We start from the raw sequence: 27201 nt of genomic DNA on the forward strand, positions 1-27201 counted from the left end.
GTCGCGGCTAAGATTGCAAGCCAAATTTAGTTCCAGGGTGTTTGGAGCTACTGTAACTCCCGGTGAAGTTATTTCAAGATCCCTGGAGGAAAGGGAGTGGGGGTGTCAGGAACTTCCTGCCGATTTGAGTTCCAGGACATTACAGGCTAAGTCCTGATCAACTCAAGACTCTTGTTTTACGTTCAATTCAGCTAGGAAAGTATAGTTTGTTGCCCCAGTTCCCGAATCAGCGTGTGTTTCTTATGTATGTAACGGGTATTCCCCCACCAAATCGCATATCGAGTATATGTTACCAGGTAACCAGGTGTGGTGCGTTATACCTGTCAGGCTCACAGGAGGCCTGAGCCTCCGCTAGTGAGAGCCTTGGGTGAATCTCTGGAACGTTCTTGTTTGCAGTGCCTCCACCTGTGAAGGGTTCTGGAAATGTAGAAGGTTGCCTACACAGGACCCACATATACAATAAGCACATACACAGAGATTTATATAACCACTTTACTGTAAATGCAGAATAACTGTAACACTTGACATCAGTATCAGCAATAACCACTGTGATCTTTAATACTACTCCCCCTAGGGGGTAACTCCACACCATGTACCGAATATCATTCACTCCACTAGGAGTGTACCTTGCACCCACCACTGTGTATCCCCACACCGTGTCCACAGTCTAACCCCTTTGTCCCGTGGTCAGCGCTGCCACTATGTGTAATTATATATATTGTGATACGTTGGTGCACTTATGAAGGTACCTGCCGAGTGCTCCTGCACTCGAGCCAGCAATCAGCTTCGAAAAGGATCCGCCGCTTGGTGATCCCGTCTGCGATCCTGTCCTTCCTTACACGAGGGTCCGCCAGGGGCGATCCCACCCTGGAGATAGTCTTTTGTCTCTTTGGGGCCTAGGCTTGAGCCCAGGCCTCTTCTCGGGGAGTGCAGCGTCCGCTGTGTCCCTAACTAACACTGGTACTAAGGTGGCAGGGTCCCTAACCTAGGGCCTGTCAATGTAGTACCACAAGCTGAGAGGGGTTCAGGACCTAACTGGGTCCTAGGGGGCTGCTGGCCTAATGCAGTGGGTCCTAGACCCCTGCCCTCACTTCCTTCCCCTGGCTCTTCCTGGTCCTGAATGACTGTCTGGAGAAAACCCCGCGAAAAGGGACCAGACTCACCGTTCAGTGGTGTGGCCAATATTTCAGCTACCTCATCTCCCACTTGTGGAATGGGGAGAAGATGTATACGGTGCCATACCTTTACCCGGCCTTCAGTGTCTTTGATGCGATAGATCAGGAGGCCAGGCATCTGAGATTCTATTTCAAATACACAGTCTTTCCATCGGTCAGCCAATTTATGTTTTCCCGGGACTCCCAGATTGCGAAGCAACACAGCGTCTCCAGGACGAAGCTCCCAGTATTTAACCTTATGATCGTATCGCCTTGTATTGTCAGCATTCAGCTTAGCTGTAGACTTTTCAGCCTGTTGGTAAGCCTGTTGCAAGCTGTCTTTAAGTCTTTGCATGTATTTGAAATGATTAGCATTGTGTACTCCATCCGTCGAGAATCGAAGGCGTACATTTACTGGCAGTCTCACTTCTCGTCCGAACATGAGGAAGTATGGGGAGAATCCAGTTGACTCGTGTCGGATACAATCGTCTGAAGCTAGTCATTATGTTTTTAATCCGTCCCTAGCCAAGCGTCAATCACCTCGCTGCGCCTGCGTGTAATCCTCTTTGGGATGGGAGCTAGTTGATTACTGCGCATGCGCCTGTAACTTCACCCACCACTGCTTGCTTGAGTGAGTGACCAAAAAAAAAAAAAAAAACCTTTTTTTTTAATTGTAATTTTTTTTTCTCCACAAGCCTGCAAAAACCATCTTGATACTGTATTACGATATTCAATCTGTGCTGTAGCTTTTGACTGCGACCCTATGCGTTTGACTGCACATGGTTGATTTGTGTGCTTTTTACGTACTGTATTTGGGGGTGTAGGGATCATATAATTATGATGAACTGCCTTTTGAAATTAAAGTATGTCATTATCTTTGAACTTCATGCATGCAGCTGTCCCTGTAGCCTCCTCCCCCACGAACACACACAAGGCTCGCTCGCTCAAGGATTTGAAACTCCACAGAGTCATTAATTTTCTGAAGCTAGTCATTGTGTTTTTAATCCATCCCTAGCCGAGCGTCAATCACCGCGCTGCGCCTGCGTGTAATCCTCTTTGGGATGGGAGCTAGTTGATTACTGCACATGTGCCTGTAACTTCACCCACCACTGCTTGCTTGAGTGAGTGACCAAAAAATATAAAAACTTTTTTTTTATTCTAATTTTTTTTTTTCTCCACAAGCCTGCAAAAATCATCTTGATACTTTAGTGCGATATTCAATCTGTGCTGTAGCTTTTTACTGCGACCCTGTGCGTTTCAAATCCTTGAGCGAGCGAGCCTTGTGTGTGTTCGTGGGGGTGGGGGCTACAGGGTACAGCTGCATGCATGAAGTTCAAAGATAATGACATACTTTAATTTCAAAAGGCAGTTCATCATTATTATATGATCCCTACACCCCCAAATACAGTACGTAAAAAGCACACAAATCAACCATGTGCAGTCAAACGCACAGGGTCGCAGTAAAAAGCTACAGGACAGATTGAATATTGTAATACAGTATCAAATTGGTTTTTGCAGGCTTGTGGAGAAAAAAAAATTAGAATAAAAAAAAAGGGGTTTTTTTTGGTCACTCACTCAAGCAAGCAGTGGTGGGTGAAGTTACAGGCGCATGCACAGTAATCAACTAGCTCCCAACCCAAAGAGGATTACACGCAGGCGCATCACTGCGCCTCACTGTGCCTGCGTGTAATCCTCTTTGAGATGGGAGCTATCTGATTACTGTGCATGACTCACCCAACCCCCCCCCTCCACAGAGTCATTAATTTTCTGAAGCTTTACATTGTGTTCTTAATCCACCCATAGCCGAACGTGAATGTCAAGCTTCAGAAAATTAATGACTCTGTGGAGTTTCAAATCCTTGAGCGAGCGAGCGAGCCTAGTGTGTGTTTTTGGGGGTGGGGGCTACAGGGTACAGCTGCATGCATGAAGTTCAAAGATAATGACATACTTTAATTTCAAAAGGCAGTTCATCATAATTATATGATCCCTACACCCCAAATACAGTACGTAAAAAGCACACAAATCAACCATGTGCAGTCAACCGCATAGGGTCGCAGTCAAAAGCTACAGCACAGATTGAATATCATAATACAGTATCACGATGGTTTTTGCAGGCTTGTGGAGAAAAAAAAATTCGAATAAAAAAAAAGTTTTTTTTTTTTTGGTAACTCACTCAAGCAAGCAGTGGTGGGTGAAGTTACAGGCGCATGCGCAGTAATCAACTAGCTCCCATCCCAAAGAGGATTACACGCAGGCGCAGCGAGGTGATTGATGCTCGGCTAGGGACGGATTAAAAACACAATGACTAGCTTCAGAAAATTAATGACTCTGTGGAGGGGGTGGGGGTGGGTGAGTCATGCGCAGTAATCAGATAGCTCCCATCTCAAAGAGGATTACACGAAGGCGCCTCACTGCGCCTCACTGCGCCTCACTGCGCCTTCATGTAATCCTCTTTGAGTGGGAGCTATCTGATTACTGCGCATGACTCACCCAACCCTCCCCCTCCACAGAGTCATTAATTTTCTGAAGCTTTACATTGTGTTCTTAATCCATTCAAAGCCGAGCGTGAATGTCAAGCTTCAGAAAATTAATGACTCTGTGGAGTTTCAAATCCTTGAGCGAGCGAGCGAGCCTAGTGTGTGTTTTTGGAGGTGGGGGCTACAGGGTACAGCTGCATGCATGAAGTTCAAAGTGACCAAAAAATATAAAAACTTTTTTTTTATTCTAATTTTTTTTTTTCTCCACAAGCCTGCAAAAATCATCTTGATACTTTAGTGCGATATTCAATCTGTGCTGTAGCTTTTTACTGCGACCCTGTGCGTTTCAAATCCTTGAGCGAGCGAGCCTTGTGTGTGTTCGTGGGGGTGGGGGCTACAGGGTACAGCTGCATGCATGAAGTTCAAAGATAATGACATACTTTAATTTCAAAAGGCAGTTCATCATAATTATATGATCCCTACACCCCAAATACAGTACGTAAAAAGCACACAAATCAACCATGTGCAGTCAACCGCATAGGGTCGCAGTCAAAAGCTACAGCACAGATTGAATATCATAATACAGTATCAAGATGGTTTTTGCAGGCTTGTGGAGAAAAAAATTAGAATAAAAAAAAGTTGTTTTTTTTTGGTCACTCAAGCAAGCAGTGGTGGGTGAAGTTACAGGCGCATGCGCAGTAATCAACTAGCTCCCATCCCAAAGAGGATTACATGCAGGCGCAGCGAGGTGATTGACGCTCGGCTAGGGACAGATTAAAAACACAATGACTAGCTTCAGAAAATTAATGACTCTGTGGAGGGCGGGGTGGGTGAGTCATGCGCAGTAATCAGATAGCTCCCATCTCAAAGAGGATTACACGCAGGCATCTCACTGCGCCTGCGTGTAATCCTCTTTGAGATGGGAGCTATCTGATTACTGCGCATTACTCACCCAACCCTCCCCTCCACAGTCATTAATTTTCTGAAGCTTTACATTGTGTTCTTAATCCGTCCATAGCCGAGCGTCAATGTCAAGCTTCAGAAAATTAATGACTCTGTGGAGTTTCAAATCCTTGAGCGAGCGAGCCTTGTGTGTATTCATGGGGGAGGGGGCTACAGGGTACAGCTGCATGAATGAAGTTCAATGATAATGGCATACTTTAATTTCAAAAGGCAGTTCATCATAATTATATGATCCCTACAACCCCAAATACAGTATGTAAAAAGCACACAAATCAACCATGTGCAGTCAAACGCACAGGGTCGCAGTCAAAAGCTACAGCACAGATTGAATATTTTAATACAGTATCAAGATGGTTTTTGCAGGCTTGTGGAGAAAAAAAAATTAGAAAAAAAAAAGTTTTTTTTTTTGGTCACTCACTCAAGCAAGCAGTGGTGGGTGAAGTTACAGGCACATGCGCAGTAATCAACTAGCTCCCATCCCAAAGAGGATTACACGCAGGCGCAGCGAGGTGATTGATGCTCGGCTAGGGACGGATTAAAAACACAATGACTAGCTTCAGAAAATGAATGACTGTGTGGACGGGGGTGGGGGTGGGTGAGTCATGCGCAGTAATCAGATAGCTCCCATCTCAAAGAGGATTACACGAAGGCGCCTCACTGTGCCTCACTGCACCTTCATGTAATCCTCTTTGAGATGGGAGCTATCTGATTACTGCGCATGACTCACCCAACCCTCCCCCTCCACAGAGTCATTAATTTTCTGAAGCTTTACATTGTGTTCTTAATCCATTCAAAGCCGAGCGTGAATGTCAAGCTTCAGAAAATTAATGACTCTGTGGAGTTTCAAATCCTTGAGCGAGCGAGCCTAGTGTGTGTTTTTGGGGGTGGGGGCTACAGGGTACAGCTGCATGCATGAAGTTCAAAGATAATGACATACTTTAATTTCAAAAGGCAGTTCATCATAATTATATGATCCCTACACCCCCAAATACAGTACGTAAAAAGCACACAAATCAACCATATGCATTCAAACACACAGGGTCGCAGTCAAAAGCTCCAGCACAGATTGAATATCGTAATACAGTATCAAGATGGTTTTTGCAGGCTTGTGGAGAAAAAAAAATTAGAATAAAAAAAAGTCACTCAAGCAAGCAGTGGTGGGCGAAGTTACAGGCGCATGCACAGTAATCACCTGCTGTCAGGCAGGAATGTGATTGAAAACAGACACACATACAAAGGAATGGTGTGGGACAGATGTACTGCATTGTAGAGAAGATAAGAAGTTGAAATACCCTGCAGTGCAGTTAATTATCCTGAGCGAGGGGAGAGCGCTGTATACAGTATGCCTAAATGTGACACTGTTACAGTACTGTACACGCCTATGCATTTCAACAATTTTCAAATGAGACATACTGTACAGTACAGCACTGCAAATGCATGTATACTTTAAATATGCAAATTTACTATTACTGCGCACGCACACACAGACTGTGTAATGACGTAGGTTGAACCGCGAAGGTTTAAGACTTCCAAGACAACAGCTCGCAAACACCCCCCTGAGTTTTTACACGGCATTGCAGTATTGCAGACAGCGAGAATAAAATGGTAATATCACGAGCGCTAAAATAACGCAATTCACTCCCGACAAAAAAAAAACGCACCTGACCGAGATTATCCGAGAGCCGCTGATCTAGCTGATTTAGACTCAGGTCGGCCGCCACTCTAGGCTAGGGTTCGCGCGCTATCACTGCGCATGCGCAAATGTCTCTGCTGGCCGCCGCATGTACTATGTCACTGCGCATGCGCGAACTTGCGCATGATGGTGACGCCCTGCTCGGGAGCTGCCGGGGACCTCCAGAGCACCGGCAGAGGGGGACAACCTGGCTACATGTAGTTTGTGTTCCATTGTGCGTATGCCTATTTTAAGTGAATAAACTCAAATTTAATTCATTATCTTGTTTTGACCAATCAATGATCCCGGTAAAAAAGTGTAAATAACCTATGACAGTTACATAGTAACTTAGTAACATAGTAACTTAGTAACATAGTAACTTAGTAACATAGTAACTTAGTAACATAGTAACTTGGTAACATAGTAACTTAGTAACATTGTAACTTAGTAACATAGTAACTTGGTAACATAGTAACTTAGTAACTTAGTAACATAGTAATTTAGTAACTTAGTAACTTGGTAACATAGTAACTTAGTAACTTAGTAACATAGTAATTTAGTAACTTAGTAACATAGTAACTTGGTAACATAGTAACTTAGTAACTTAGTAACTTAGTAACACAGTAACTTAGTAACATAGTAACTTAGTAACATAGTAACTTAGTAACATAGTAACTTAGTAAGATGTCCACACCGTTTAATGACAGTACAGTGCTACACACCACAGCGACCTGACCAGCGCGCCGTAATGCTGCTGTATAAAGAGATTAAAGGCAGAGTTACCTTGCGTCACGGTTTCCGTATATCGGATGCAGCGGGTTTCATTCCCAGCGCACTGCATGGTCTTATTGACTAAACACCGATTTGTGTTCAGAGAGAAACAGGATTCACATGTCAGCCCATTCTTAACGGTTATCTCCTCGGTCACTAACAGGTAATGAGGAAGTCAAAGGTAAAACAGGTGACAGGTGAGGGCGATGGGGTAAAAAAGGACTCCGAATTCATACAGTATGAAAACCTTTTACTTGGTATCTCTAAGCCCCAGAACTTGTTTCCCCTCCCCACGTTTATGGTTGTGTTTACCCCACTTCCTGACCCTGTGTAATATTACCCTTTTCACTATATTAGTAGGGTCCATATATAACCGCTTGTACCGGCATCACTCCAATTGGGAGTTACCTTGTGCTTCTATTAAATCATCTTTTCGCTTTTTGACATTTCATCAGTTTTGCTGCTTTTCATGTAGTCAGTGAGTGCTGGGACTATACTTGTATTTTGCTCCTGAGATTTGTTCCATTCAAGTCACTGTCTTCAAGGCGGGAGTGAGTTATCAGTGGGGGGCTGCCTACTGCCTCGGACATAGTGCAGGTGCACGAGCGGGTGACCAAAAGCATGATTTCACGCGTGCCTGTACTTGCCGAGATTCATGGCCTAGGCTGGAATGAGTTATCAGTGGGGGGCTGTCTACTACTGCAACAGAGAGATACACCCAGCCATCTTTTTAAATGATGGGGGTGGTACAAGCTTTATTGGGTGTCCTCCCAGGCCACTGACAGGATACTGGGGCAGGTTTGTTGAGCAGAGGTGGGCGTCATTTATAGCACAGGGGGTCAGCGGGATGGTCAAGCGCTGTTCAGAGCCCAACCTGGCTTATTCAGGGTAACGGAGGGTGATCCCGGTGAGGGGACATGGTCTGACCAGTCACCCTCAGAAATCAGGGTCTCAGAACTGTCAGGGTCCAAGAATCAAAGTGAGATGTGGATTCCTCACTAAGCACCAATTTCATTGTACTAAATAATAATTTGCCTATATTGGAAAGAATAGGGGCCTCTGTGGCCCTAAAAAGTCTGTTTCTGCACCCCATAACGGGGCCAGTATCTCAGGAAGCAGGGGTCCCCGGACCTGAAATCAATGCGGTTCTGTTCCGGAGACGCCCTGCTCACGCACACTAGTATTACATTTTTTATTAAACCCTATGATCGCTGGCGAGATATGTGCAGGGAGAGGCGGCTCTGTCTGTGCAGGGAGAGGCGGCTCTCTCTGTGCAGGGAGAGGCGGCTCTCTCTGTGCAGGGAGAGGCGGCTCTCTCTGTGCAGGTAGAGGCGGCTCTCTCTGTGCAGCTCTTTCTGCAGCTGTCCTACCCACATTGCTGCAGATCCACAGGTTCACCTGTTCATTTACCTATCACCGGTCTTCAGAGTCTGTCTGAATACCGTTATAACTACACTGACAAAACTGGCGGCGTAACAGGCCCAGCGAGACGTTTTATGAAGGCTTCAAGAAGAGGCCCCTAAGTCTTGCTCCATCTGTAGACCCTGCATCATTTCTATGCATGCACCCAATGACTTGTAACTCAGACTTGCCAGTGAATAGAGCTGGCACAAGGTAAGAATGAGGGGTAGATACGTACATAGTGGTTTGAAGGGGAAGCACATAGATGTGTCACAGCAGATGGTGCTTAATGTGATTCTCTTCTCAGGATGTCTGATTGTACCACTCCGGCCGCACTCACTGGACTTCCCACATTGTATTATCTCCTGCAAGCTTTGCTTCCCAGCTGAAAGGAAAGGCAGATGTTTGAATGCTTCAGGAATGCTGGGAGGGGGGGGGGTGGAGAAGAGTGTCTGAGTTTTATTTACAGAATACTCTAATTGTGAAGCGCTTTGAGTCCCGGATTTTCGCTGATGTTACCCCGCAAAATCCGTTTTGTAGTGGGAAAACCTGCAAACGGATTTTGGGCGGTTTCAATGTGCGCGGATTCACCCATATCCGCCATTGGATACAACCCGTGGATGTATTTGTAGAATCCAATCCGTGGATTCAGCAACTCACTGGCGGAGAATCCACGGAATGGATTCTACCAATCCGTCCACAGAGTGTATTTCTTTTTTTTACATTGATTCTCTATCGCTATTGATTTGGCCATCCTTGGTGTCTGCTTACATGTGCGGCGGCCATCTTGGAGTTGAAGCCGTAGCTAGAATGCGCTTGCGCAAGGCAAGGCTACAGGAGCCGGAGGAGGGGTATAGCCTCTGGGGCAGGAGCAAGGGTGCTCTGTCGGAGCAGGACGGCAACAGAATAGGTAGTACCAGGGAGCAGTGCTCCCCTGGTCTAAGCCTAGAGTTGCCCCGCAGGACCCAATTAGGCCCTGAGTTCCTTGCAGCTTATGGTACTATAGGGAAGGCCCACAGTTAGTGTTAGTATACCAGTGACAGATGCCACACGGTTAGCGCGTCTGGGACCAGACCACAGGCATATGTGACAGACCACAGTCATATGAGGCATACTCAGAGACATTTACAGGGACTCACTCCAAAGTGAGATCCCTCCTGAGGCGGACACCTGGTGGATGAAGATGAACGGTTGACGCATTGTTGGAACACAGTGCGGTCCGACGGATCACCATCTTCAGGTTGTCCTGTCTGGACCGGTGACCAGAAAAGGTATCCAACGTGCACCAACGGCCACACGCACAAGGGGGTGGTACTACTCCTCACATTTGGGTGGGCTTGCTCTTGTGGACATTGGGTTAGAGGTGCATAGGGCACCGTTAGTTCTTTGGGGGGACACACTATTGTGGTGTTGGGTTATTGCATTGTAGAGCCTGTGCTGTTATTGTATGTTGTTATGTGTCAGTAAATATATTTGGTTATACCTTTGTGAGTGCCTTTAATTACTAACGGTATTGTTCCTGCGAGGGGTTATGCTGCTGCGCAAGGATCCCTCCCAGGTGGAGGCGCTGTGTACCAAAGAACGCGATCACGCCAGGCTCCCAGTTGCGGAGGATCAGGCCTCCTGTACGCCAGGCTGGTACCCAGCACATGTAGTTCCTTTAGTCACAGGGAAGGGGGGCTACAAATATATAAGCATTAGACTGTTGTACCATATACGATGTGGGAGTTTTCATTCAGGCAGACGTCCTGATCCCTTGAACACCGAGCCGGTAGATGGTGACTTATGATTTGGGAGTCCACTTTTAATAACTTTATGCAATATTGAAAATAGTCTAAGGACAAAATGATAAAGATAATAAGAAAACAGTTACACAGAGGTTTCCCATTCTGGGTTTGGGGTGCACAGAGTTAAATGCATACCAGACAATGGTAAGAGTACCAAACCCATTCATTCAACACCAAATACATTCAATAGCTTTCATAAAAGAGAATAAGAACACGTTATTCTGCGTAATATTATCATTCAGAAGCCAAGAGGAACACTCACAGAAACATTGGGATTCCCCTATGGGTGCATGAAATCCCAGGGAATGTATCAATAGGGGGACGGAAACTCATGTGCATATGGTGCGAATAGAATATATTAGTGTAAATTCTTATCATTTGTCAGGTCTCTTGATATCCACACATTCAATCAAACATTTGGTGTCTGGTGTCTGGGGAATGCGGAGAGACTGCTGGGAAAGGCAGGTTTGTGGCACTGTCGGACATGGGACTTTATTCATGAGAGACTTGTGTCTTTGCTGAAAATAAGAGGGGGATAAAATAATCTCTTACACAGGCATTCAGGATGTTTTCATCTAAGAAACCCCGTTAATGTGCCTGGGGGTTTTGGGAACAAAACGGCCAAAATAGCGATTTGGGAGTTTATAGAATGACGCGTTAAAGAATGTTTTTATATTCTGCTGGGAACATGAGGGGATTGTACTTGTCAATTCCATGCGACCAGCGCCTTCTCCAATCCTACAGTATATCTGTAAGAAGACCAATAAAAGGGAGAAGAACACAGGGAGCTGTGACTGAGCAAGGTCTGCTGGTAGAGGTAATTAAATGTAACGCTCTTGATTGATATCACTAAGGCCTGGGACATAGTAAATTCAAGCTCGCTGAGGTTCATTACCACCTTTAATTCGGTGAACAGGAAAATTGAAAAAATTGTCCAAAAACACTGGGGAATTTTATGTAACGATCCAGTCTTAGGTGATCGCATTCCAGGTGCTCCTAAATTAATCTACAGGAGAGCGAAAACCTCAAGAATACACTAGCCCCGAGTGATGTGGGCACTATTCAGGTTAGACCCAACCCGAGCACCTGGATTAGTGACAAACCCTAATACTAGAAAACAAAAGCACCCTCTTTGACAGCACTCGTTGTATGTGATAGTGTAATGGTGATTTACTTATAATGTAATATTTAATTCAACTCAATTAAAATAATTGTCAAAACATTAGAACCAAAAACCAACTGACATTGGTGACAAAACACATAAAACAAGCAATAATACACAATACTCAAACTGCAAACTAGGTGGATAAGAAAAATCTAAACGATCTACCTAATGGCAGGAAAGAAACTCACAGATAGGAGTTAACCACCTAGTGCAGCAATATTAAGGATTAAAAAGCCTGTATAATTAGAACAGGTAACATAGGACTGATATTACACATGTATATACCTCCTTCAAATACTGGGTATACCGCAAATGAATGTTGACTCACTGCCACATAAATTTGTATAGACTAAATGAAATTGATCCGTATACATTAGCACATTACAGTAGAAATATAAAAAATGGGTATGAGAAGCACAGCCTATCGCGTCATTACGCATTACATCATAATAAAGATCCTTCTAAATTGATGTTTAAAGGCATCAAAGTTGTCCCTAGGGAAAGGAGAGGAGGTGATAGGATTAAGAGCCTCTCCTACCAAGAAACCTTTTGGATTTATAAACTTGGCTCTCTGACCCCTAAGGGGTTAAATGAAGACATAGACATCTGGTCTCTATACTGATCTTTATTCCTCTATGTGGATGTGTGCTCTCCGGTTCCCTTTATATTCATGTTATAACATGCTTCATCTCATTGTATCTCTAACAGTGGGTTTTTCTCTTTCAGAATTTGGCTACAAATGTACCATGTATTTTGTATTTCTATGTATTTTAAATTTGTTTCTGTTTCTTTTATTCATTGTATATCAATGTTTTAGGATGGCTGAGGGGTAGTCTTGTGCACTCTCACTGGTTGGCGCGGTAATTTGAAACCTGAGCCATCAATTGGGGGTTGCTGGGTATATATATGTGTGTACTCCACTAGCCGTCTGCCCACCCTGAAGAAGTAACTTTCAGTTACGAAACGCGTTGGAAGATAGTGCTCCCTTATCTGATCCAAACCTGAGTGCTGTGTAAAGCTACGCCCAACACTTGGCTTCCCCTCCAGGTCCCCCTCACTATCACACGCCGCTCTGCGTGTCTGACGCTGCCCTGGATTTTCCCCTACGCTTCGAAGCAGAGGAGAATCCTATGACGTCATCGGCAGGCGCACCACGGAACTGAGCGGCGCATTGTTAGTGTTCCAAGCTCGGCGTGTGGGACTCACAGAGGTTTCTGTACTCCGCCACGGGACACTTTACCGGCTTTACCATCTGGTTATGCTTGGATGAGCGAAGTGTGGCACAGGACTCCACGGAGGTTCCTGTCCTGGCCAGCGTCGGTGTGTTCCTGCTGTCTGAATCGCCTCCGCTGACAAGCTGACGCTCCGGCCTAGTCATCGTGTGGTAACCCCACTAACCAATTGCTTGTTTAATTCATTATTGATGTACGCAAAACCTTGAACTTTTTAGTAAATTCATATAATTTTACTTTGTGCGTTGGGCGCCTTGTTTTTGTGTCGATCCTTTATTTTAGAGCTTTGTTAACGCCTACCCATCACATAAAATAATTACCAGCTCCTACAACTCATTTCAAAGGCATTTCTGCAAATGGGACAGCCAGTGTAGTGAATGAAACTGCCATACAGTTACAAATAGAGATGGGTGAACCTTTCCCAGAATTCCAGCTCCGCCACGAATGGGCAACATCCTGTCTGCTGCGGATTTCCGCAGATCTGTCTCATAAAGACAGAGTTGTGGGTTTTTTGCTATCACTGAAAATCCACCATGAAATATAGAAGGGAGACCTATTTAATAGAGTCCCCAACACTATGTATATCTCATCAAACCTCCCTCCAAATAACATAGTGAGAGACACCTGTGCTCAAAAAGGAGCACACCTGACATACCTGGGAGATACGCAAAGTATATTTAAATGACTCCCACACTTCAGACTTCTGCAAATTATTCCCATAAGTCCTACATTGACAAACCTTATGAGAAAGGGGGTACTGGTGTCAGGCCCAACAGGATCAGATTCCTCTGCTATTCTAGGCAGCAGCTGTAAAAGTGTGAGCTAACCCCGCTGCTGTGTAGCACCACTATCACAGCATACTTTGAGCTCTACTTCTCACTGCTCAAACCTGGAGCCGCATCCTCTTGGCTTCCTTTATCTGCAGACCACTTCCACATCCTGATTGTAAGTTCAAAGTTCATTGTGCACAAAAAGGAGCGTATCTGAGATACCTGTGAGACATGCGGTTAGCTGGATTAGCTACAGGTGCGAACAGGAAACCTCTTACACTATGCTGTGACATTGGAGCTAACCAGCAGCTGGTTTAGCTCACACTGTTAGAGCTTCTGCCCAGAATAGAGAAGGTTGTTGGTTCTGACCTGTTGGGCCTGACACCAGTACCCCTTCCTCACAAGGTGCCTTAGACTAGTCAATATAGATCTTAAATTCTTTGAGGAAGTGTATGGGTGGTGTCAGTAATATAAATATACTTTGCATATCTCATTAGCATATCTCCCAGGTATCTGAAGTATCTGAAGTGGGCTCCTTTTTGAGCACAGGTGTCTGTCCATATGTTATTTGGAGTGAGGTTTGAGGGCATACGTACAGTATAGTGCAGAATGGATCCTATGGATTAGGATTTACACTATTTGTTGGTGCCCAATCCGCCTTCGGATTTCCATGTGCGGGTGGACTTTTGGCAGAACTACACGCATGACCACACACTACAGTTACAACTTCATACTATAATGTAACCTTAGTTAGATAACATTGTAGCAGAGCAATAGGTTCAATATCTTCCTATAGCACATAGAGACATGGCAACAAACGTGTTACTTACGTAATGGCAAGACGCTGGTTGGGCCTGCCCGAGTACAAGATATAGTCACCTCTGATTTCGTACCTTTGAAGTACTGAGCTACCCCACTATTTGCACAGAAGCTTTCAGTGGAGCAGCCCATCATGGCCTTGGGCCCTGTAACAAAGAGAAATAGTTAATGATATGTGCCGAGTAGATATTGTCAGTGCATTGTCACTGATTTGTGCATAACATTCCAAGATGCACGTTTTTTAAGTTAAACCTTGCTTTATTCATGGTAACACCGCCGGAAGAAGAGATCAGTGTATCTCGAAAGCTTGCACAAATAAAAGCATTTTGTTAGTCACAGAACGGTTTCGTCTATTCATTTTTTATTATTAAGCACGGCTAACATAGTACAGATACTTCCACATCTATATATACATATGTAGCGCACTTTCCCCCACCCCCTGGGAGATATTGTAGCTATGGCATGTATATGTACGGTGCAATACCTGTGGCTCACAGGAGGCCTAGGGTATACCTGAATCGATGATTGGTAGCGCGTCCACATGTACCGTATTCTACTATGTGGAATAACCCCGTTACAGGACACATAAGAAATACACACTTGGTATAAGAAAATGGTTCGCTATATACATAGAATTGATATACGATACCAGCCCCACCAGCTCGGCCATGCACGGCCGTACCCTACAACACTCGGTTCTCCTCCACCTGATACACAGTACACCCAAAGTACCTAGGGGTCCCTGGGCACCGAACCACCCTAGTGTCCACAAGGAGCAACCCGCCCAAGTGTGTGAGACAGCGCTGCACCACTAAGGTGTAGAGTTGGTGCACGTGATGAGGTTTTCCAGCACCCGGGCACAATGATGCCGCACAATGGAATAAACGGATTCAGTCAGGGATGTACCCGCGAAGCCTCCGCCTCTACGTTGGGTGGGTCCACCATGCATAATGTCTCTGGGTTTGTAGAAGGGTGATCTGGTCCCAGATAACCATGGGCCAGGTCGCAGCCGTGTCCTGGCTGAATCCATCACACTTGTGCTACAGGGGCAGTGTCCCTATCTACTGGGCCTGTCCCTGTAGCAACCACAAGCTCAAAGGAGAATCAGGGCCTAGCTGAGGCCTAAGAGGGAGTCTCTGGCCTAGTGCAGGTCCCACAGACACCTGAACCTACACAACCTACCCTATTGACATCCCAGCTCAGCCTGTCGTGGCTGCAATGTGCGAAATGTAGCAGGGGAATCCTGGAACCAGATTTGCTGAGTGTGATCTATCCCGCTCAAAAGCATTATGGGGCTTGTAGCCCTCAGGGCCCTTCCCAGCCTGGCCACCACACCGTAGTGCCACCGCGCATGCGACGGGTTTTGCACACGAGCAATTGAAAACAGATGGGGGTGACCTTTATCAAGAGCCGCTGGGAGCCTCCGGCGACACGGTCGCCTCCCTTAGCAACCGGCACTTCACCCGCAGCCCTGGCACCTCTCCCCACACTTCGCTTAGCCTCTCTGCCAGTCACAGCGTCAGCAAATGTAAGGGAACAATAGGGGGACCCAGGCCACACATATTTATATTTATATCAGCTACACTACAGTGAGACAAAGCTGTGAGACATTTCTTTACATTGTAATTCCAGTGCAAACCCCGAGCGGCTTAAGCCCATGGTGGTGTAACCCTACCTAATGAGATATTCAGGAGTCTCTACAACTCTACTACCCACCTCCTCTACCCCCAACAACCCCCCCTACTCCCCCCCCCAACACATACAGTACAGTTATGGGCAAAATTACTGTTATCAAGATATGGATAATAGCTAATTTGCCAATTCTAAAACAAATATTAGCCAGCATAAATAAAGTAAATAACACTTCTACTTACCCCTGCCATCATGAAGGGTGTCCTCATCACCATACTCCAGGTACATGTCCTCCGTTGGTTGCAAGAGTACAAGCAAAAATACAATCTAATGGCCCCTAACTCCTTAGTCACCTTAGCGATTAAGAATTGCTATGGTAATTAAGGGTTTCCCCCCCCCCTCCCCCGCTACCCACCCGGGAGGCCTAACCACCCACCCCGGCACAAGTACCCCCAACCTCTACCCATTGATTGGCACATTGGTACATCATACTCATATAAAATGGGCATGATAAGCCACTATAAAAGTCAATGACCAACTTATTAAAACAATCAAGCACAACAATACACAACAATTAAAGACATACAAAAGCACCTAAACACCACAAGAATAAATGAACTAAAAAGCCTCAACTACACACCACTACAATTATTCTAACACCAAAAAAATTATGTTATACCAAAATAATAGAAAACAATTAAAGAAACACCTAACCAACAAAACAGATCAAGAAATTAAACCACTAGCCAATCCTAAAATTTACTAAAAACAAGCCAACAAGTGCTTGTGAGGGGTAGTAGTGGCACCCCTGAGGAAGAAAGCAGCAGCTTTCAAAACGTGTAGGGTGGTCCCACTGACTCTGCCATTAATACCCCTCACAAGCACTTGGCTGTTTTCACGGCGAATCTGCAGTTGGCGATTCCGGAGTTCATTGCAATCCTCCATCTGGCCTCGCCAGACTAGGAGTGGCGTTCCGCCCGGACAGAAGTTGCGGGAGATCAGGACGCCGCCTGTGTTGGAGAGAGGGGCCAGGAACTGCCACAGACGAGAGGGGAGACTCTCAGATATCTCCACCGTCTACTACCACGTTCCATCTGGTAAGTGGGCAGTCTATCCATACCAAAGGAGGTTTCAGTGGGACTATATCCATAGGATATTTAATCTCATCAGTGTTACACATTATTGTGTTGTTTATTAAATGTTTTTTAATTAATTCAGTTCACCTGTTATTTGTTTTAGATTCCAGTAATTTTTTGTGTGTTATGCACAAGTGTGTGTCATTTATGTTATAATTTTATAGTATTATGCTATGTATTCTGTTTGTTTTTATTTAATGTATATGCTCTCTCCACCGACTGAAGCCCGTTCCGGGAATTGAGTCATCAGCCAGTCCTGGTTGTATAATTTATTTTTACATAGAGATATATATCTTTCTTCACTTCACTGTTTCTCTGACCAGGTGGTCAGAGTTATATCTCAGGCAGCCGCCAAATTTGTATCTTATTGTGATATTGAATCACTATCACTCCTTATCATTGTAGTGTGTGGATTCACACCACACCCCTTTTAGATTTAGCACTACCTATCCCTGTTTCCAAATGAGCAGAGTGTGTCACTCTTTACTTAGATGTAGCAAACGCTGCGTCACCTTTGTCTCTTGTATTTGTGTAAATAAAATCCGCCAGGTCTGAGGGGATGTAATCTGTCCTAGTTAACAAGTTACATCACATGTAAGAAACACTTTCATACATACGTGTCACACACGTGAGCAGAAAACACGGCAATACCACAAATCAAACGTCTATTTGCACTTTCTTTACATTAATACATTCCATACATATGGAGTATCATTGCTGTTTAAATTGATTTTTAATGCATCCTTCATGTCGAATACCTGACTGATATAATTATTTGTATTTAGATCTAGTATTAGTAAATATCAGTTGTCAATGTAAAATTAGTTACAATAGTCACAAACCAAAAGATAGTACCAGCACTCTCTGCCTCACAGCTACAGGTATAAGCGAATACCAGTGTAGGGAATATGAATAATTTAATGACACTATTCCCTACACGGGTATTCGCTTATATCTGGAGCTGTGAGGCAGAGAGTGCTGGTACTATCTTTTGGTTTGTTAGTACTTCTGAAGGGAATTAGGGTCCCTTCCTGTTCCGTGCATCCTGCAACCTTGCTGAGTCATTGTGTCAGAGTGCTGTCTATCACCCCTCCCCCCCCCCTTTTCTACCATAGTTACAATAGTCATACTGTGAAAATAATGCATTTTGCTAACCAACTGTATATAATGAAACATCCGTGCTGCGGGAAATACATTCCTAGATTGCTACATTATAGCTTCTTAATTCTGCTCTAAAAATGTTAAGTCTTTTTTTAGGTACGGTTTTCATCAAAATATCAATGGTGCTATTTCAATGGGACTTTTTCTTGGTAAAATTGGAGCAATGTTTTATTATTCAGTTTCTCCTCTGGGAGACGTGATAAATTGACCGGGCCTACGGTTTGTACTAAGATCATTATTTAATTTCATTGTGCGCCATCAGTGTAGTGCTAAAAATACAACCCTTCACAAACTGTGTGCCCTGTATATAAAGGTTGTTTATGTGACATATATACAGGTTGTTGGAAATGAAGTTAAACACATTGAGGCCTATTGTAGTAGCTGGGATAAAATTGCTGCCATCTGGAACCATATGCTATGTTGCCACCGAACGGTTTGTCACAGTATTCATAAAGAATCTGAAACCATTTCCACAAGTCTCAAACCGTGAGGTAGGAAAACACCAATACCGCTCGGCGTAGCAGCGATGGTATCTCAGTCTCTCTCTAAGTTCTCCCCCGTACGATCTGGCCGCAGTCTGTAAGAGCTGCACAGAGAGAGCCGCCTCTCACTGCACAGCTCTCACAGGCGATCTCCCTGCACAGAGAGCCGCCTCTCACTGCACAGCTCTCACAGGCGATCTCCCTGCATAGAGAGCCACCTTCTCACTGCACAGCTCTTACAGGCGATCTCCCTGCACAGAGAGAGCCACCTCTCCCTGCACAGCTCTTACAGGCGATCTCCCTGCACAGAGAGAGCCGCCTCTCCCTGTACAGCTCTTACAGGCGATCTCCCTGCACACAGAGAGCCGCATCTCCCTGCACAACTCTCACAGGCGATCTCCCTGCACAGAGAGAGCCGCATCTCCCTGCACAGCTCTTACAGGCGATCTCCCTGCACAGCTCTCACAGGCGATCTCCCTGCACAGAGAGACGGCCTCTCCCTGCACAGCTCTTACAGGAGATCTCCCTGCACAGAGGGAGCCGCCTCTCCCCGCACAGCTCACAGACGATCTCTCTGCACAGATAGAGCCGCCTCTCCCTGCACAGCTCTTTCAGGCGATCTCCCTGCACAGAGAGAGCCGCATCTCCCTGCACAGCTCTTACAGGCGATCTCCCTGCACAGAGAGAGCTGCATCTCCCTGCACAGCTGCGTCCAGGGTGGCACTGAGCTGGTGCGGGCGCTCACGCTCGCCACGATGAGACACATTGAGACAATGTGTGTGGCCTGCGTGAGCTCACTCCTGCACGTGCCCGTGAGCTGTAGTCGGAGCTCAGTTTCAAGAGTTTCAAATTTTTGAATCTGCAGCTCCGACTTCAGATCACATGACCTACTTTACCCAATCAGAGGACAGCAAGGCAAAACCAATGCAATACAAGGATTGGGAGCTTGTATTGTATTGTATTGCTTGCTGTACTCTGACACGAAATGGGGGATGACACGAAATGGGGGGACGACACGAAACGGGGGGGTACGAAATGGGGGGGACACGAAACTGTAAACGGAGAGATGTGAACGGGGGGGGGGGTAAAACTGCTCATGAGCGCCAGCCCGCTCGCTCCGCTCTTCGCTTCACCCTGGACGAGGCCTTACAGGCGATCTCCCTGCACAGAGAGAGCTGCATCTCCCTGCACAGCTCTTACAGGCAATCTCCCTGCACAGAGAGAGCTGCATCTCCCTGCACAGCTCTTACAGGCAATCTCCCTGCACAGAGAGAGCTGCATCTCCCTGCACAGCTCTTACAGGCGATCTCCCTGCACAGAGAGAGCTGCATCTCCCTGCACAGCTCTTACAGGCAATCTCCCTGCACAGAGAGAGCTGCATCTCCCTGCACAGCTCTTACAGGCAATCTCCCTGCACAGAGAGAGCTGCATCTCCCTGCACAGCTCTTACAGGCAATCTCCCTGCACAGAGAGAGCTGCATCTCCCTGCACAGCACTTACAGGCGATCTCCCTGCACAGAGAGAGCCGCCTCTCCCTGCACAACTCTTACAGGTGATCTCCCTGCACAGAGAGCTGCATCTCCCTGCACAGAGAGAGCCGCCTCTCCCTGCACAACTCTTACAGGTGATCTCCCTGCACAGCTCTCACAGGCGATCACAGTGTTTTTATTTACATTTTAATAACTATGTACTGTAGCAGGGAGTCTGGAGCTGGACCACATAGTATTCAGTCTCGAATATCCCCTGCTTCCTGAGTAACAGGCCTCAGTATGTGGTGCCGGTATTTCCTGTGCGTTTAAATGTCCCAGTCACATGATGCAGGAGATTTAAACATTGCATAGGGACACTGGCACATCATACCAGCCTGGTTAGAGCCTGTCACTCGGGAAGCAGGGGGTTGCTGGGGCTGAAATCAAGGCGATTCAGCTCCGAAAAAACCCCGATCCCGAACACTAGTAGTAAAATGTAAATAAAAAACAACTTCTTACCTTTGAGGCTAGCTGCTAAGGCAATGAAGGGATTAAACCTGAGTACTCAGTTTGCTAGGGGTACAGGAGGTGGGTGAAGAGGGTAGTTTCCCCAGGGTGGGTGGTTAGGTCTGCTGGGAAGGTTGCAGGAGGAGTTAACCCCTTCAATACCATAGTTGTGGTAACTGCTATGGTAATGAAGGGGTTAACCACTCCCGCTACCCACCCAAGAGGCCTAACCACCCACCCTTGGGGCAACTACCCCATTCACCCAATCCTTCTCCCACAAGAAACATTCAATTCAACAGTCCTACTACCCACTTCCTCTACACCCGGCATCCTCCCTCAACACATACAGTACAATAATGGGCAAAATCACTATCATCCAGATCTGGAAATTAGCTAATTTGCCCATTAAAAATAAAACTGGATAATAGTAATTTTACCCATTTCTGTACTTTGTTTTGTGGGGTTGTTGTGGGTAGAGGGGGTGCCCATTCATTGCTTTTGGGGTTAATCTTTGCTCCCATTGAGGGCATAGTAGGTAACCACACTGTTGGCTAGTACTTAATGTTTATTGGGAGTAGCAGGGGTGGGTGAAGGTGGTAGTTACCACGCGGTGGGTGTTAATACCTACCAGGTGGGTAGCGGGAGGGGTTAACCCCTTCATTACCATAGCGGTAGTAAGGGGTTAACTCCTCCCTCCACCTCTTGGCCTAAACACCAACCATGGCCCAAATACCACCTTCACCCACCCCTGCTACCCTCAATAAACCAGACACTTGTATTTAGCCCCTTCATTACCTCAGCGGTTTGCTGTTAAAGTGATGAAGCTGCTTGAAAAGGTATTTTTATTACACTGGATGGAAGCCGGGGGTCTCCGGAGCCGGTATTAATGTGTATCCGCTCCGGAAACTTCCGGCTTCAATCCGATGCAGGAAAAAATAAAAATAAAAATTTTCAAGTCCTACTTGCAATTCCCAACTCGCCATCCCTGGGGCGGCGAGATGAGATCTGGGATAAGCTGGCTATTTCAGAGCCCCGATGATCTCATCGGAGCTACTAGAATAGGGTGATTTTATTAAAACCCGCGAGTTGGAGCAGTGTGTGAGCTCCCGCTCGGTGCGATTGAGCCGCAGCGCTGCCGCTCGGGGAGACGCATTTCCGGAACGAGTTTGGCAGGTCATCGGAAATTTCTGAATAGCAAACTTGCCAAATCGTTCGGGAACTGCTCCAAATCCTCCATGAATTAGTTATCAAAGTTTGTAGAATAGGCACTGTTGTTTAATGATTAATACAACTAAAATATAAATAGAATTACTAGTATTAGTAAATATAAATTATTAGTGTAATATTATTAATAGTGGCCATACTGTGAAAATTATTTATTAACAATACATTTTGTGAATACAGAATACATAATGAAACATTTTTGGGGGTTGATACATACTTACACTAATTCTCCACTCTCAATATAAAAAGGGTTTTTAGAATTTAGGATTTTGATGGAGACTCTGTATTTTTGTTGTGGAGCACGAACACATTATGTTTACATCTGTGCATCGTGCGCGTTCCCTTCGCGGGCGCCAATGTACTTGACCCAAACCCCCCATTTTTGCCCCTGAAGGTGCACATTGAGGAATGAAAGTGAGCACACGTACGCACATAAGGGATATATCATCTGCGATTTCTGCACACCAATGTTACAGGGAAAAATCCTTGTAAAGGGCCCATGTGCCTAACCCCTCGTGCCGTGTCTGTACCTATTGCTGGAATTACCGTTAGCGGATGTCTCAGAGAATGTGAAACACTGCGGCTCTTCTCTAGCGCACCGCATGGCGTACTGTGCAGTGCAGGTTGCCGCATTGGCGTCACAGGCGGGGCACAGGAGGCTGCTGGGGGTGATGCTAATGTCTGGAAGAACTGAGGGAGACAAATAACAGAGAGACTTTAGTTAAAGGTTCGGCACTTTTACTGCTGCTTTGGTTTTGCAAAAACTAAATGTAGCCCCCTGTAAACAGCCTGGGCTACTACATCTTCCTACTACTGTGATAAGTCCTGTTAAAGACAGGCCCCAGTAGTAATCATGGGTTTTCCCCCTTGCAAAGCCCTGCCTGCTTGATTAATACAAGCCTGTCCCTGCTGCAAACCAGTGCAGAGGGGAGGTCTTGTTGATGTCATAGGGGCGGGGCTGACCAAACTTAGTGGCTGTTCCTGCCTGTCAGGAGGGCAGTATAGTTCCGGCGAGTGTGAGTTCAGTTTAGCAGAGGAGTCAGTCTGTCGTGGGAGTCTGGGAGTCGATGCTCTGAGGTGAAGGAGTTATGCTCAGGACGCTGCGAGTGTTGGAGTGTCTGGCGGGACCGACAGACAAATAGAGACAGAGTGTAGCTAGGTTCCTGCGGAGTAGGGCCTAGAGAAATAGGTGAATCCATGCCTCTCATCCTGCTTAGGGGGTGAGGGAAGAGCTAGCCCCACCCGTGGCGGCCTTGGTTGCGGGTGGAGGCAGGGAGAATTATACCCTTCAGACCATCCTGTGGAGAGCGATTTGGCGGGAGAGGAGGAGGAGGCGTACCGTGTACCTGTGTAACCGTATGCTGTGCTGCTATTATGTGCCTGCTAAAGAGAGTACAATAAAGACTCTGTTACTTTCAGCTACTGTGCCGTGTGATTCTGGAGTATTCACCCCGGGAGCAAGGGGGTTCTTCTATAAGGGTCTCTTCCCACATTCCTGGGAATTATAGGAGATGGAGGCGCTGCACCACTAAGACACCATGGAGGCCAATACCTCAGAAGCCGGATCCTGTCTCCCCCATAACATCGCGGGAAGCTCAGGCCCTCCTGTACCAACAGGTATGCACCACCACTCACAACCATGTAACTACCCCTCACGCACCCTAGATACATCAGTTGAGTCTAGGGGGGGGGGGGAGGGGTTACATACATTTTCGGGGATTTGAGATTTGTACAATTTTATGAAAAAAATGAATTATTTTAGAAATTCAGAACACACACACAAACAAACATATACATACATACATACACACACAAACAAACATTTACATACATACACATACAAACAAACATTTACATACACACACACAAACAAACATATACATACATACACACACACACAAATAAACATTTACATACACATACCAGTACACACAAACAAATATATACATATAAATACACACACACACACACACACACACACACACACAAACAAACATATACATATACATACACCCACACACACACAAACAAACATATACACACACACACACAAACAAACATTTACATACACACACACAAACAAACATATACATACATACACACACACAAATAAACATTTACATACACATACCAGTACACACAAACAAATATATACATATAAATACACACACACACACACACACACAAACAAACAAACAAACATATACACACACACACAAACAAACATATACATATAAATACACACACACACACACACACACACAAACAAACATATACATATACATACACCCACACACACACAAACAAACATATACACACACACACAAACAAACATTTACATACACACACACAAACAAACATATACATACATACACACACACAAATAAACATTTACATACACATACCAGTACACACAAACAAATATATACATGCACACACCCACACACACACAAACAAACAAACAAACATATACACACACACACAAACAAACATATACATACACACACACACACACACAAACATATACATACACACACACACACACACACACACACACACACACACAAACAAACATATACATACACACATATACACTCTTTGCTAGAATCAGGGACCTGACCTCCTCTGCTTCTGCTATTGTCCTTCCACCGCCTTCCAAAAGTTGAAACACTAGGTGACTACGTTCAAGGTCGCCTTGTGGTTACACTGGCACTAAGCTTGGCCAGCAAGTATCAATTGATGGCAACCTATCAAATTAAATCAATAGGAGGATGATGGTGAGATGGAGCATTTGGAAGAAACAAGACAATCTTTAAAGGGAACTTTTCACTGCACGTCAAGAGGAAAGTGTCCAACCCGGGTATACTGCCAGTGCTTACATGTGGATGTAAAAACTTGGACCAAAGATAATTATAAAGCTTCAGACAACGGGAAACTTTGTGGAGAGATGTGTGATGGTAGGAGGTAGCCAGTCTTCAGAATAAAGTTGAAGCCCGACTGTTTACCCCTGAAAACCATGGATCCCTGGCAGCTAAGTAGCACCATAAGCCGGGGACACTGTAATGTACCATGCAATGCACAGTAAAAACATGACCTGCTTTTGGGGCGTTACCTGTTCTCCTTGCCCCAGAGACATAAAACTTTGGGAGTGTAACTTTTAGGTGTGATATTTTGGTCAAAATGTATTCCTTTTGGTTGCAGGAGTTCGGGGGACAAAGTTACCGGAGATCCAGTAATTCTCCCAAACATGCAGGCATGATTTGCGGATATGTGAGGTGAATTACACCGGAGCTCTCCAGTGTCCCCCCAGAATCCTTGTTTTGGAGCCCATGTATCCCAGACCCATTTCCCTCACTGGTATAAGGTCTCCAAAATGTATACTTGAATAAAACATGTTTTAGAATGATAGATGTATACTGTATAAATGTCTATGTTGTCAGCCTGGGCATCAACATAGGTGCCAGGATGTCTATGTAGACAACGGAGATCAAAGTAGATGGTATGTCGAAAGGTGACAAAACTGTTTGGTGGGTGAGGAAGGGCAATTAGCCAGGTCTGGAGAACAAAGGACATCCTGTGGGGGTACATTTTGAGTCTGCCTAACTTGGTGGAGCCTGTGGCAATGGGTTAGTTGGGGTAAGATGGTGCTCGTATGTGCGTTTCCCATTGTCTAATCCATATTTACCACTTTTCGAGCTGGCTTGGCACGCCTCCTCCTCCGTCAGCCAAGAGATGAGCCCCTGTTTATATTGGCTAGTGGGAGGAAATTCCCACTCTCTGATTGGTCCCTCCTCCTACTTCCATGCTGAAGATAGAACAGCGGAGGGTATGTAAGGAGATGGCAGAGACAGAGAACCAGACGATCTTGTGGCTTGAGTCGATGAAGTGCAGGCGGGCTTTTCAAAGTTGCTCTGTCACAAATAGCAGAGCAACCGGCTTTGTTTCTGAAGCTAGGAAAGTCTGCTAAGTCAGGTACGAGGTCCAAGTTCTCATTTTAGAACGTAGCGGACGTGTCTAGGGTTTTTTGCCGAAAAGAGGACCAGGAAGACAGGGATTTATCAGTCAGGGTAATCCTTCCGAATCAGGCGCCCTGCACCTATTTGAGCCTAGTTATCTCCCCCAGACTCCCAGTAAGTGTGTATTCTGTCTGGTTTTTTTTGTATATTCATTGTCTGTACGCAAGTTTACCTGAATAAACCTCATTTTATGCCACTTCTTTGTTTTGCCTATTAAATAATCCCGGTTAAAAGGTGTTAAAAGTCCTTATCTCCCGTGACAAGATGTATGCTGGAAATTACTCAAAGAGACAGGGAACAAATTAATGGGTTCGGAAGCAAATAAAAGTCTGGGGCATCATGTGATGGTGAAGGGGTAACTAGACTCACTAATAAAGGTTAAGCCCGTCTGGTTACCTCCTATCCATGTATTGGAGTTTGGGAGTGTCAGCTCTTAAGCCCAGTGATTGTACATTAATTCTGTAAAAATGTGGGACAAAGAATGTTTGTGTTTTTACCTTTCCAGGAGTGCCAGCGAGCAGAGATTGCTAGGCTATGATTTTCAAGGGGGTGGGTTACGGAGAAAGTCTTGTCAGAATGTGTCTAGATAGCCAGGTTCCAGAGTTTATACCACTTTATAAAGAATGCAGGTGCATAGCGAGCTGACATCCATCATGGATAGGATGTAATTAGGAGGTAGTTGGCTGATAGCTTGCAGGTTCCTCAGGAAGTCTGTGACACTGTAGCTTGGATATTTATTTTGATTGTTACCAGGTTTCAAATGTCTTAAAATATGTTCTGTTAAAGTGTTGATGCCAGAGATGATGGGTTAGCCTGGATAGCCAGGTTTATGTATTTGGGGTAGCATGTAGAAAGCCCCTGGGATGGGAAGTCTGGGATAAGCACCTTCAATGTTTTTTTATGTAGTTGGGGCAGATAGAAATAAGCGGTTTAATTCCTTTCTATAGTCTGCAGTGCACGTAGTGTCCAGTCACTGTCTGTGTATTCCTGTATGAACAGTGGGAAGCAGAAAAGGGTGAAACCAAAATATCAGCGCATCAGAAAAACCTTTGTGGATTGATTCTCTAAAGTTCCTTGAATTGGCTGTGTTTTGTAATGTGTTTAAACAAACAGATCCTTCCTCAGTCAGGATGATATATGTAATAAGATATTCTGGGTATAGGTTCTTCTTTTATAAGTATAACTTTGGAATATAGGTGAAATGATGGTGGTATGAGACTAAAGACCCAACCTCCACAGTCAGGAGGTGATCATCTGTATAATGTGCCCCTGTGACGATGAGGGGGTAAATAGGCTCTACATCTATGTGCCCGGATAAAAGTCTAATAACTGTTCCTTTTGTCACAACATTTAACTGTGAAAG

At 45.3% G+C, this 27201-nt stretch overlaps 1 protein-coding gene across 1 annotated transcript in view; it reads right to left on the bottom strand.

The window, feature by feature from the left end:
* LOC142498174 (uncharacterized) overlaps window positions 1-27201 on the bottom strand; it is a 48943-nt gene that overhangs the window by 8340 nt on the left and 13402 nt on the right. Inside the window, exons 3-7 of the mRNA XM_075606685.1 lie at window positions 22369-22512; window positions 14223-14357; window positions 10150-10272; window positions 8677-8823; window positions 7050-7193 (exon numbers count right to left, since the gene is read on the bottom strand). Coding sequence (XP_075462800.1) covers window positions 7050-7193; window positions 8677-8823; window positions 10150-10272; window positions 14223-14357; window positions 22369-22512 — 693 coding nt within the window. The remainder of the gene's footprint in view (window positions 1-7049; window positions 7194-8676; window positions 8824-10149; window positions 10273-14222; window positions 14358-22368; window positions 22513-27201) is intronic.

Source organism: Ascaphus truei, chromosome 6 (assembly GCF_040206685.1).
Source record: "Ascaphus truei isolate aAscTru1 chromosome 6, aAscTru1.hap1, whole genome shotgun sequence".
NCBI classification, from domain to species: domain Eukaryota; kingdom Metazoa; phylum Chordata; class Amphibia; order Anura; family Ascaphidae; genus Ascaphus; species Ascaphus truei.